This window comes from Cetorhinus maximus, chromosome 23 (genome assembly GCF_964194155.1).
Source record: "Cetorhinus maximus chromosome 23, sCetMax3.hap1.1, whole genome shotgun sequence".
NCBI lineage: Eukaryota > Metazoa > Chordata > Chondrichthyes > Lamniformes > Cetorhinidae > Cetorhinus > Cetorhinus maximus.
Window position 1 is genome coordinate 47,129,019 of NC_135901.1, and position 12,628 is coordinate 47,141,646.

At 44.9% G+C, this 12,628-nt stretch overlaps 1 protein-coding gene across 1 annotated transcript; it reads left to right on the forward strand.

Moving 5' to 3' along the window:
- Positions 1-2,476: 2,476 nt before the first annotated feature.
- On the forward strand, positions 2,477-11,904 carry LOC144698021 (uncharacterized). Its single transcript, XM_078569963.1, has 2 exons — positions 2,477-3,092; positions 11,804-11,904. The coding sequence occupies exons 1-2, from the start codon at positions 2,477-2,479 to the stop codon at positions 11,902-11,904; spliced, it is 717 nt and encodes a 238-aa protein (XP_078426089.1).
- Positions 11,905-12,628: the final 724 nt, after the last annotated feature.

Sequence of the window (12,628 nt, forward strand, 5' to 3'; positions counted from 1 at the left end):
TAGGGGGCAAGGAGCAGCAGAGCGCATGTGCGGTCACCATCTTAAAAGGGGCAAGGAGCAGCAGAGCGCATGTGTGGTCACCATCTTTCTAGGGGGCAAGGAGCTGCAGATCGCATGCGCGGTTACCATCTTTATAGGGGGCACAAAGCTGCAGAGCGCATGTGCGGTCACCATCTTTATAGGAGGCAAGGAGCTGCAGATCGCATGCGCGGTTACCATCTTTATAGGGGGCACGAAGCTGCAGAGCGCATGTGCGGTCACCATCTTTATAGGGGGCAATGTCCAATAGGGAGCATGCGTGGGCGCCATCTTTACAGTGGCTGCGGGCCCGGATGAATGACCTGCAGGAAGGACAATAAATCAGAGATAGAGTTTGGTGTGAAATCAATGGGTTGTTGTAAAACAGGAGATCAGGGTAACAGTCAGAAACAACAACAACTTCTATTAACATCATACATCATCCCAGTGAGCTTCACAGGAAATCATAAAATAAAGTATAACATTCAGACACAGAAGGAGGTGACCAAAATACTTAAATAGTCGCTTGTTTGTACAGAATTTGATTATTAGTGAAAAAAGAGACAAGCTGTCAAAGCTTTTCCTGTTGCACTCACCAGGACAGACGCAAGAATCCCAAATTTCAAAGGGAACCACAATTTATACTGCACGAGAAAAGGGTGCTGATTGGTTGGCCCGTCGGCTCTGATTGGTTGTTGCCATGGACAATACAGCCAGGAGCTGTCATCCCCTCTGCTTTTGTTTAATTCCACAAAAGACCCCGTGCCTGGACTTGTTCCTTCTGCCTGCAGAGGACAGGTCCCTGTGGATGAACATACGTAGCTTCTAGCAAGTGCAAGTGAGACACATTACAAGCCTGACTGATAATTTTTGAAATTTGGTATTCTTCCCTCTATCCTGATGAGTACAAGATAAAACGTTTTGACAAAATGTCTTTTTTTATTAATACTTAATTGTCTTAAAGGGGGGAAAGTGTGGTAGACAGAGGGAGAGAATCTCAGAGCTTGGGGCCGAGGGAACTGAAGGCATGGACACTAATGGTGGAGCAATTAAAACAGGGAATGCTAGAATTAGAGCAGTGCAGATATCATAGAGGGTTGTGGGTCTGCAGGAGATTGCAGAGATAGGGAGAGAGGAGGCCATGGGAGGATTTGAAAACAAGGATGAGAATTTTAAAATCAAGTTGCTGCTTGAACGGGAGCCAAGGAAGGTCAGGGAATGGGCCTAGCTGTGAGTGAAGACACAGACAGCAAAAATATCGATGTCTTCAAGGTTGTGGAGGATAGAATGTGGGAGACCAGCCAGGACTGTGTTGGAATGGTCCAGTCTGGAGGTAAAAATGGCCGTGATAAGGGTTTCAGCAGCAGATGAGACACTCCTGAGACAGGGGTGAGGTCAGGTGATATTACGAAGTTGAAACAGGCGAGCTTAGTGATGGCACAGACATGAGGTCAGCAGCTCACTTCGAGATCAAATGTAACAGTGAGGTTGTGAACAGACTGGTTTAAGCTCAGACTGTTCCCAGAGAGAGGGATGGAGTTGGTATCTGGGAAATGGAGATTGGAGCAGGGACTGAAAACAGTGTCTTCAGTCTTCTCAGTGTTTAATTGGAGTTAATTAGTCATCAGGAAGAGAAGCAGGAACCAGAATGGGCCATGAGACTGATCCCAGGTTTAACTTAGTTAGAGAGGGAGAGAAGGAAGGAAGGAAACTCTGGGACATTGGGAGAAACCACCTTCACAATCACTCATTAAATCTCCACATATGAAGTTTTGGACACAAGGTTAACATCTGCTATTCTGTATGGTTGGTCAGGGGGTTTCAGATTAATGTTTTGTCACGAGTAATCACTGAAGTGAATGATCAGACATATTGTCAACTCCAGTTGTAAAAATTTGTTAAAAAGATACAGAAAGAATTGTCCAAAACTCTGTTTGGATTTCAGCACAGGGAGGAGGGAGAGTGTGTGGGATGGGGATTTGCAGCTTTGGGGGAACAAGAGAGGAAAAAATGTTCCATAGAAACTAGAATTGTCTGCTCTGAATTTATATCCTGTTCTTACAGTGATGGCTTTTATAAACTCCTTTTACAGATAATTAGAAGGGGAGGATTTTCAGGCAGGAAACTCAAACCAAACATCACATCAAGATCTGACACAGTCACTCGATTCATCAGGACTTGAATATCATCACCTTTGAATGTGGACGGAGAAACGTTTGTCTGTTCTGTCTGCAGGGAAAGATTTCAAACATCAGTGTGACTGGAAAAGCACCGAGACACACACACACACCCGAGTGAGAGTGTTCCAGTGAACTGACTGTGGAAAGAGCTTTAACCAGTTACACAGCCTGAAATAACATCACACCATTCACAGTGCGGAGAAACTGTACACGTGTTCTCTGTGTGGACGAGGCTTCAACTGATCATCAAACTTTGAGAGACAAGGGACACCTGGACCATGGAGAAACCGTGGAAATGTAAGGACTGTGGGAAAGGATTCAATTGTCCATCCAAACTGGAAACCCATCGACGCAGTCACACTGGGGAAAGGCCGTTCACCTGCTCCGAGTGTGGGAAAGGATTCAAGCGGTTATCCCACCTGCTGACACACCAGCGAGTTCACACTGGAGAGAGACCATTCACCTGCTCCAAGTGTGGGAAGGGATTTACTCAGTTATCCACCCTGCTGACACACCAACGAATTCACACAGGGGAAAGACCATTCACCTGCTCCGAGTGTGGGAAGGGATTCACTCAGTCATCATACCTGCTGACACACCAGCTCGTTCACACTGGAGAGAGACCATTCACCTGCACGGTATGTGGGAAAGGATTCACTGGGTCCTCTAACCTGCTGAAGCACCAGCGAATTCACACTGAGGAGAGGCCATTCAGTTGTCCTTCCTGTAGAAAGAGATTCAGGACTTCATCGACCCTCAAAGTGCACCAGCGAATTCACACTGGAGAGAGGCCTTTCACCTGCTCCGAGTGTGGGAAGGGATTCACTCAGTCATCAAGCCTGCTGAGACACCAGCGAATTCACACTGGAGAGAGACCATTCACCTGCTCTGAGTGTGGGAAGGGATTCACTCTGTTATCCACCCTGCTGAGACACCAGCGAATTCACACTGGAGAGAGACCATTCACCTGCTCTGAGTGTGGGAAGAAATTCACTCTGTTATCCACCCTGCTGAAACACCAGCGAATTCACACAAGGAGAGGCCATCCCGCTGCACTTCCTGTGTAGAGATTCAGCCTTCATTCCACCTCAGTGTACACCAGTGAATTCACATTGGAGAGAGAGTGTTCACCTGCTCCGAGTGTGGAAAGGGATTCACTCATTTATCCAACCTGTTGACACACTAGCGAGTTCATACTGGGGAGATGCTGTTCACCTTCTCCGAATGTAGGAAGGGATTCACTTAGTCATCCCACCTGCTCAGACACCAGCGAGTTCACAAGTGACAGCAGGGGTTGGATTCTGCTGTTATTGCTGCTGTTAATCACATCCAGAACTGAACTGTGTTCATTCTGACAGTTTTGGTTTGTTTCTATTGCTGTTCATAATCCCTGTAACTGGGCTGAAGTTTAATATCTTGAAGTCTGTTAAATAAATCAGCTTTGTTTCAAACTCTCAGAATGTCGAGTCCTTGATTTCTCCAGGATAAGAGGAGACTGATTGATGTCCTGTTCCTAATGGCTCCCTTTTTGGATCCTTTCTCCTCTCTTAACTCTAGATTCTTTCAGTTCTCAGACCTTTGGTTACTCTCATGGATACGTCCCAGCTCCCCACACCTCCCAGAGAGCCTTGGGATCCAGGGAAGTATCAGTGTTAAAACCAGAAAATGCTGGAAATAACCGATACTTTTCCAAGTGCCAATTGATTTTCTCCCAGATTATTGTCTCCAGCCTTTCCCCACAACTGATATGAAGCTGATTGTCCTGGAATTGCTGTGTTTTTGAACAGGGGTGTAACATTTACAATCTGTCAGCCCTTTGTCACCACTACAGTATAAGGAGGATTGGAAGATTGTGACCAGAGTCTCCACAAGTTCCATGTGAAGGATGCTGTCTCTGACAGTGCAGCAGTCCCTCAGTGTCACCCTGGAGTGTCAGCCTAGATAATGTGCTCAGGTTTATTAATATTTCCTCTTGTTATTGATGTGGGTCATTAAGAAACAATGGACTCTTATGATGTCATCCAGTCCCAGTGCGATGATGTCATCCAGTCCCAGTGCGATGATGTCATGAAGAGTATTCAATACCAGCGGAGCCTGAAACAGTGACGATTAATTTATCACTTTTTAATGGTGATTGACCTGCTGTGTATTTCTCCAGGTTTGTGCTGTTCAGTATTTCAGTATTTATATATTTTTATTTTTGCTAAAACACATTCTTGTTTTGACACTGAAATCCAGAGGATTTTAACTCTGTTAAGTTCAATCTCCATCGAGTACACAGGAGGACTCAACTGGTCCAAACTTTTTCTGGTATCAATAAACAAAAATCCTTCAAGATGTTTATTTGGGGAATTGTTTTTCTCTGAGACCCGGGACAGTCAAACTATGACCCAAAGTTCGGATTTTGGCTTCAAGCCTGGGCTATGGGGCCCACATATATGGAGCACCATTACCAGATGTCCTTCATCCCCAGTTTTAATCACTCTACCATTGGTGGCCGGGCCTTCAGCTGCCTGGACCCTAAGCTCTGGAATTTCCACCCTAAATCTCTCCACCTTTCTAATTCACTTTCCCCCTTTCAGACACTCGTTCGAACTGACTTCTTTGACCAAGCAGTTGGTCATCTGACCTAATATGTCCTTATGCCCCTGTGAAACTTCTTGGGACAATGTATTATGTTAGATGCTCGATATAAATATATGTTGTTGCATTTGTTGTTGTAATTCAGTCAGACCTGATCACTTATTGAGTCTGTTTGAATGTAACTCAGATAGACACAGCTTGTGTCATAGTTCAGTGAGATCTGATCACTTACTGAGTGAGCGAGTCTGCATCAATGTAACTCAGATAGACACAGCTTGTGTCATAGTTCAGTGAGATCTGATCACTTACTGAGTGAGTAAGTTTGTATCAATGTAACTCGGATAGACACAGCTTGTTGGAACAGACCTGGGGAGAAGTAAGCTCTGAATTAATCACTGGACTTTCTGTTCTCCACAGTTGGGAAAAAAGGTGATTCTTTCCAAACATCCAAATGACTAATCAAGTCATCAAAGATGATTTGTTGTTTTGAGTTGAATTATTTGGTAGAATTAGAGTGAAGGAATGGGATTGACGCACAGGCTGAGTCACCACTTTATGGACAGGAAGAGAGAGAATCTGGAGAGGAGAAAAGAATTAGTAGGTGACTGGGCACTGAATCTGGAACAATGAGCAGAGAGGGGGAGGAATGTGTGGGACAGGGGTTTATGGACTTGGGGGAAATGAATGGAGAAGGAATATTCCATAGAAACTAGAATTGTCTGTTCTGAATTTCTATCATGTACTGACAGTAAACACTTCTGTAAACTCTATTTACAGGGGATTAGAGGGAGAAGATTTTCAGGTGGGAAAATCAAACCAAAAATCTTGCAAGATCTTATAGAAACACAATTCATAAATGATCAGCCTCTGATTATGGAAGGAGAAATGTTTGTCTGTTCTGTCTGTGGGGAAGATTCACATCATCAGTGTGACTGGAAACTCACTGGGACACACACACACACACACACACACACACACACACACACACGAGTTGGAATCGCATCTCGGGTCAAACCTGACATCACGTGTGCAAAAAGTCTGCTTTACATTCAGACAGTTGCCAGGGAGAGGAATGGAGTTGGTAGCTCGGGAATGAAAACAATGGTTTCAGACTTCCCAATATTCAATTGGAGGAAATTTCTGCACATTCACCACTGGATATCAGACAAACAGTCTGATAATTTAACAAAAGTGGAGAAGTGGAGAGAGGTGGTGGTGAGGTAGAGCTGGGCACTATCAGTGTACATGTGATAACTGACACTGTGTTTTCAGATGATGTCGCTGTGGGGAGAATGTTGATGAGAAATAAGAGGAGGCCAAGGCTGGATCCTTTGGGGACACCAGTGGTAACTGTGGGAGTGGGAAGGGAAGACATTCCAAGTGATTCTCTGGCTATGATTAGATAGAGAAGAATGGAACCAGGAGAGAGCAGCCCCACCCAGCTGGACGACAGTGGAGAGGTGTTGGAGCCAAATGGTGTGGTCAACATTGTCAAAGGCTGCAGACAGGCTGAAGCTTGTGTAAATTAGTCTAAATTTGAGAGATATACATATACAGTTTTTAAAAAAGCATATTTTCAGCATTATGAAAAGTTTTATGAGCCATAAAATGTTTGTAGAGGAGAAAACACCTTTCTGACTGTACATCACACCAATAGCTTCTGTTGAATATAAGTGAAACCATATTGCAGTGACTATGATAAAATCTGCTTGTGTGTGTAATTGGCAGTCATGTATATGAAATATCCTGTACTTGCAGAAATGGAATTTGAAGATTTTATTTAGTGAAGAATTATAGAGTTATAAAGAGAATTATTAAGAGTTAATTATACATGAGTCCAATTTACAATGTAGACTTTATATTAAATTTCCATGGAGCTTAGAGCAAGTATTTAGCTGCTTGAAGTGCTCTCTGCAGAATAATGATTGTCCAAACTGTCGGTTTGAAGCCTCCGCCCCGCTCAACATCTCCTGTAACCCCCAGATTTTCACTCCAGGGTCACACCAAGTCTGAGACATTAAAATGGGGTTTCACCAGGAAAAGGTTTGGGTAGCGCTGGATTAATAGACTCAGCGTATTGTGTTTAACACTAAACTATTTTATTTGACTTTTATGTGGAGTATATTAACATTAGCAGCCCCCAATGAACAGTGTTCAGTCCTGGATGTGATTAACAGCAAAATCCAATCACTGTCATGAATCATGAACTCGCTGGTGCCTCAGCAGGTGGGATGAGGTAGTGAATCCCTTTCCACACTCGGAGCAGGTAAATGGTCTCTCCCCAGTGTGAACTCGCTGGTGTCTCAGCAGGTGGGATACCTGAGTAAATAGTTTCCCGTACACGGAGCAGGTGAATGGCCTCTCCCCAGTGTGACTGCGCCAATGCGTTTCCAGCTGAGACTGGTAGATAAATCCCTTCCCACATTCCCCACATTTCCACAGTTTCTCCCCACTGTGAATGGTGCCTTTTCCCTCCATGTTCAAAACCTAATGATATTCAGGTTATGATACATTGGGCGACTCCGTCAGATCCTGATGTGATGTTTGGTTTCAGTTTCCTGACTACAAATCCTCCCCTTCTAATCCCCTGTGAAATTGATTTAAAACAGAAAAAAAGGGAGTGAGAGAGAACCCACAAAAACACAAAGGCAGGTTGTGAAATTGAGCTGAATGAATCTGGGAATTTGTGGGACCGGCAATAGGAAAAAGTGACCATGAAAATTGCTGGATTGTTATAAAAACACAACTGGTTCACTAATGTCCTTCAGGGAAGGGAACCTGCCACCTGGTCTGGACCTACACAAGACTCTAGCCTCTATGGGAGCAGATGAGAGGGAGAGAGAGAAATGGGAGTGGGTGCAGGGGAGAGAGAGATTAGAGTGAGAGACGGGGGTGAAGGAGAGGGATATCTGGCACCATCTGCGGTGAGAGAAACAGAGTTAACATTTTGAGCGCTTAAGACTCTTCTCCAGAATTGGTGAAGCAGAGGGGATTTATATTTCTACAACTCGGCCAGAACTTTGGCAGAATCTCCCAAACCTTCAAACTCCACCCTAGAAGGGCCAGGGTAGCAAGTGTATGTGAACACCATCACCTCCAAGTTCCCCTCCAAGTCACACACCATCCTGACTTGTCTGATATCTGGTACTGGATTAGCAGAAATTTCCTTTATTTAAATATTGGGTAGACTGAAGCCATTGTCTTCAGTCCCGTCTACAAACTCCACTCCCCAGACACCTGCTCCATCCCTCTCTCTGACAACTGTCTGGGACTGAACCAGACTGTTCACAACCATGATGAAATATTTCACCCCAAGATGAGCTTCCAACCACATATCCACATCATCACTAAGACCGCCTATTTCCACCTCAGTAACATCGCTCGACTCCAGCCCAGTCTCAGCTCATCTGCTGCTGAAACTCTCATCCATTCCTTTGTTACTTCTAGACTTAACTATCCTAACGCACTCCCGGCCGGCCTCCCACATTCAACCTCCCTGTAATCTTGAGGTCATCCAAAACTCTACTGTCCCTGTGTTTACTCGCACCATGTCTTGTTCACCCTTCACCCTGTGCTCACTGACCTGCAAAGGCTCTGGGTTAAGGAGAACTGAAATTTGAAATATCTCATCCCTGTTTTCACATTCCTGCTCCCTAACTCCGAAATCTCCACCAGCCTCGCAACCCTCAGAGATATCTGTACTCCTCTGATTCCAGCCTCCTGTGCACTCCTGATTTGACTCACTCCAGCATTGGTAGCCATTTTGTCAGTATCGAAGGCCCCAAGCTCTGGAATTTCCTCCTCTCTACCTCCGGAGGTCCCCAGTATCATAGATGCCAGTCTTCAGCCAATTCGATTCACTCCACGTGATATTAAGAAATGGCTGAAGGCACTGGATACTGGAAAGGCTATGGATCTTGACAATATTCTAGCAATAGTATTGAAGACTTGTGCTCCAGAACTTGCTGCACCCGTAGCCAAGCTGTTCCAGTGCAGCTATAACACTGGTATCGACTTGGCTATGTGGAAAAATGTCCTGTACACAACAAGCAGGACAAATCCAACTGGCCAACTGCCAACCCATCAGTCTACTCTGGATTATTAGTAAAATGATGGAAGGGGTCATCAACACTTCTGTCAAGCGGCACTTACTTAGCAATAACCTGCTCACTGATGCCCAGTTTGGGTTCTGCCAGGGCCACTCAGCTCCTGACCTCATTGCAGCCTTGAATCAAACATGGACAAAACAGCTGAACTCTAGAGGTGACATGAGAGTGTCTGCCCTTGATACCAAGGCAGCATTTGACCGAGTGTGGCATCAGAGAGCTCTAGCAAGACTGGAGTCAATGGGAATCAGGGGAAAACTCTCCACTGGGTGGAGTCATACCGAGCACAAAGGAAGATGGTTGTGGTTGTTGGAGGTCAATCAGCTCAGTTCCAGGACATCACTGCAGGAATTCCTCAGGATAGTGTCCTGGGCCCAACCATCTTCAGCTGCTTATCAATGACCTTCCTTCCATCATAAGGTCAGAAGTGGGGGTATTTGCTGATGATTGCACAATGTTCAGCACCATTCATGACTCCTCAAACACTTAATAACTCCATCCTCAAATGCAGCAATATCTGGACAATATCCATGCTTGGGCTGACAAGTGGCAAGTAACATTCACACCACACAAGTGCCAGGCTATGACCATCTCCGACAAGATAGAATCTCACTATCGCCCCTTGACATTCAAGGGCATTACCATCGCTGAATCCCCCACTATCAACATCCTGGGGGTTACCATTGACCAGAAACTCAACTGGACAAGCCATATAAATACTGTGGCTAAAAGACCAGGTCAGAGGCTAGGAATCCTATGGTGATTAACTCACCTCCTGACTCCCCAAAACCTGTCCACCATCTACAAGGCACAAGTCAGGAGTGTGATGGAATACTCTCCATTTGCCTGGATGAGTGCAGCTCCCACAACATTCAAGAAGCTCGACACCGTCCAGGACAAAGCAGCCCGCTTGACTGGCACCAAATCCACAAACATTCACTCCCTTCACCATCGACGCACAGTAGCAGCAGTGTCTACCATCTACAAGATGCACTGCAGGAATTCACCAAGGCTCCTTAGACAGCACCTTCCAAACCCAAGATCACTACCATCTAGATGGACAAGGGCAGCAGATAGATGGGAACACCACCACTGGGAAGTTCCCCTCCAAGTCACTCACGATCCTGACTTGGAAATATATCGCCGTTCCTTCACTGTCGCTGGGTCAAAATCCTGGGACACCCTCCCTGACAGCACTTTGGGTGTAGCTACACCACATGGACTGCAACAGCTCAAGAAGGCAACTCACCACCACCTTCTCAAGGGAAATTAGGGATGGGCAATAAATGCCCAAGTCAGCAAAGCCCACATCCCTTGGAAGATTTAAGAAGAAAACCCCCTGGAAGATTCCCTTTAAAAGCGACATCTTTGACCAAGCTTTTGGTCACCGGCCCTAATATCTCCTCATGTGGCTCAGTGTCAAATGTTACTTTTCTGTGAAATGTCTTGGAACATGTTATAACATTAAAAGTGTGATAGAAGCAGAAATGATTGTTATTGATTTGGAATTATAACGCCGTCCCTTCATCATCGCTGGGTGAATAACCTGTAACTCCTTACCTAACAGCATCGTGGGAGCACCTTCACCACATTGACTGCAGCGGTTCATGAAGGTCAAACATCATCTTCCCCACAGGCCACTGGGGATTGGCAATATTTGCTGGTATCTGGGGAGAGGGAAACAGAGTAAACATTTCAGGTTGTGCAGAATGAATTACAGGAAATAAAAATTGTGCAGAATTTGATGGTCAATATGATCTCAGAGGTGGAAGATAAATGGACTATAGCACAGGGGAAACAATTCCTGACGATGAAAGATATTGTGAGAAGATAAAGCTGGGAAGCCAGCAGCACATGGGCGGGGGATGTAGCAGCAGTGAAAACTTCATTTCGAATCAGTCAGCAGAAGCAACAGTAAAACACTAAACAGCTAAAATACACCCATATTAGAGACAGAGGAAGTTGGGCAATAGCAGACAGGTGATCAGAGAGGACAGAGCTGAAACAGAGCAATGGATGGTGTTATGAATTCAATTCATCCTGCATCCCTGGGTGCTAACAGTGCAGATTGTAAAATATAAAGGTACAGGATGTTCTAATGCTTGTTACGTTGGTTCCTGCCTAGTAGCAAGGGTGGGACCCTCTGGGAGTGTTTTGATAGGTCACAGATCAGTTCAAGTGTCAGTGAACAGCTCTTCTTGAGGCAGTTATTTCCGGAAGTTGCCAGGCAACAGGTGGCACAGAGACAGGGACGGGCAGACGTCCCAGTTAAGTGGAGTTAAAAATTTAAAGAAAAGGCTGCAGGGGCAGAATTTAACTAAAGAGGGCTGTTGAAGCAAAGGTACCCCTTTGGAGCAATGGTGTTCTGCTTGGCACAGCCATAACTCTAAAACTGTGCTTGCAAGCTAGTGTTTGAGTGTACTCAGGAATCCAGGGAGAAGGAATCTCGGAAAGCGAGACTGAAACTCTGTGAGATGGGCCATCCATTGTTAAAGCCATCTGAGTGGGAGTGACTTTTGGAGAGAATGCCAGGTGAGATCTTCGATGCTGGAGATTGGAAACCCTCTTGAGAAAGACTAAGTTTCAGTGAGATTGGTTGAGTCAATGTGGGACTAACGGCTGAGTGGATTGTAGAGAAATCCATGGAATCTCTTTTGATTGCATCTGTCATTTACTCTGTAATGTGGTGTGTCTCACCACAGTTCGTCTGTTAATTCACATGTACCTCATACTTACCCTGAATGTTCGAGTATCAGGTACATATTGTAAATTATTTTATCTTTCTGAACTTGTACAGTAAATTTTGTTTTATTGTTGTTCAAAACCCATGGAGACTTGTGCCTTTATTCCAAAAGCAGGTATCTTAAATCTCAACCTTCATCTACTTGAAACAAAATGTTATTGATCCCTCACCAGATCGCATGTGTCTGGCCAAGAATAATAACAATGGACATGGGATTCAGATCCACAAGAAAGAAGCCACACCAGCCGTTAGCAGGATCTACACCAATTGGTGAAGTCAAAACTAAGACACAGAGCCTTTTCTTGCTGAGATAGTTTGTTGACTTGGTTCACTGTCAACACTGCTCACCCACGCCCAGTGTCCCAGCTATCCCCTACTTCATTGTGTTCAAACACCCATCACCTGTTTACTTTAACACTCTCATTGACATTAACAAACCTTAACAATGTAACTGAGAAGGCATTCACACCAACCTCAGAGCCATGGAACTTTGCATAGATAACAGAGCATAGACAACAGAGCATAAAACCAAAATCTTTAAATTGTAGATGAATAGTCAAAAATACTCACCTGTGAAACAATTTCAAGGGTCAACTTTAAACTCTCCTGCTGGAGCCTGCAGCTGGAAAGATATCAGAAGCACTGGAGTCAGAGAAAAATCTCCCAGTTGAGGAAATACCCGGAGTGCGGGGTGATGTCACCGTGTAATTGTCGATGTGTGATGATGTCACAGTGTAATTGTCGATGTGTGATGATGTCACAGACACGGACACAGAACATCTGGGTCTGTGCAAACCAGTGATCACCACACATTATGAAGGATGGGAGGGTCCTTGAAAGGGGACAGAGGAGATTTACCAGAATGGGTCGAGGGATGGGGGATATGAGCTAGAAGGTTTTGTTCTCCTTCAAGTAAAGGAGATTGAGGGAGATTTGATAAAGGTGTACAAGATTATGATAGGTTTAGATAAGGTAAATCACACAGAATCACAGTGTGG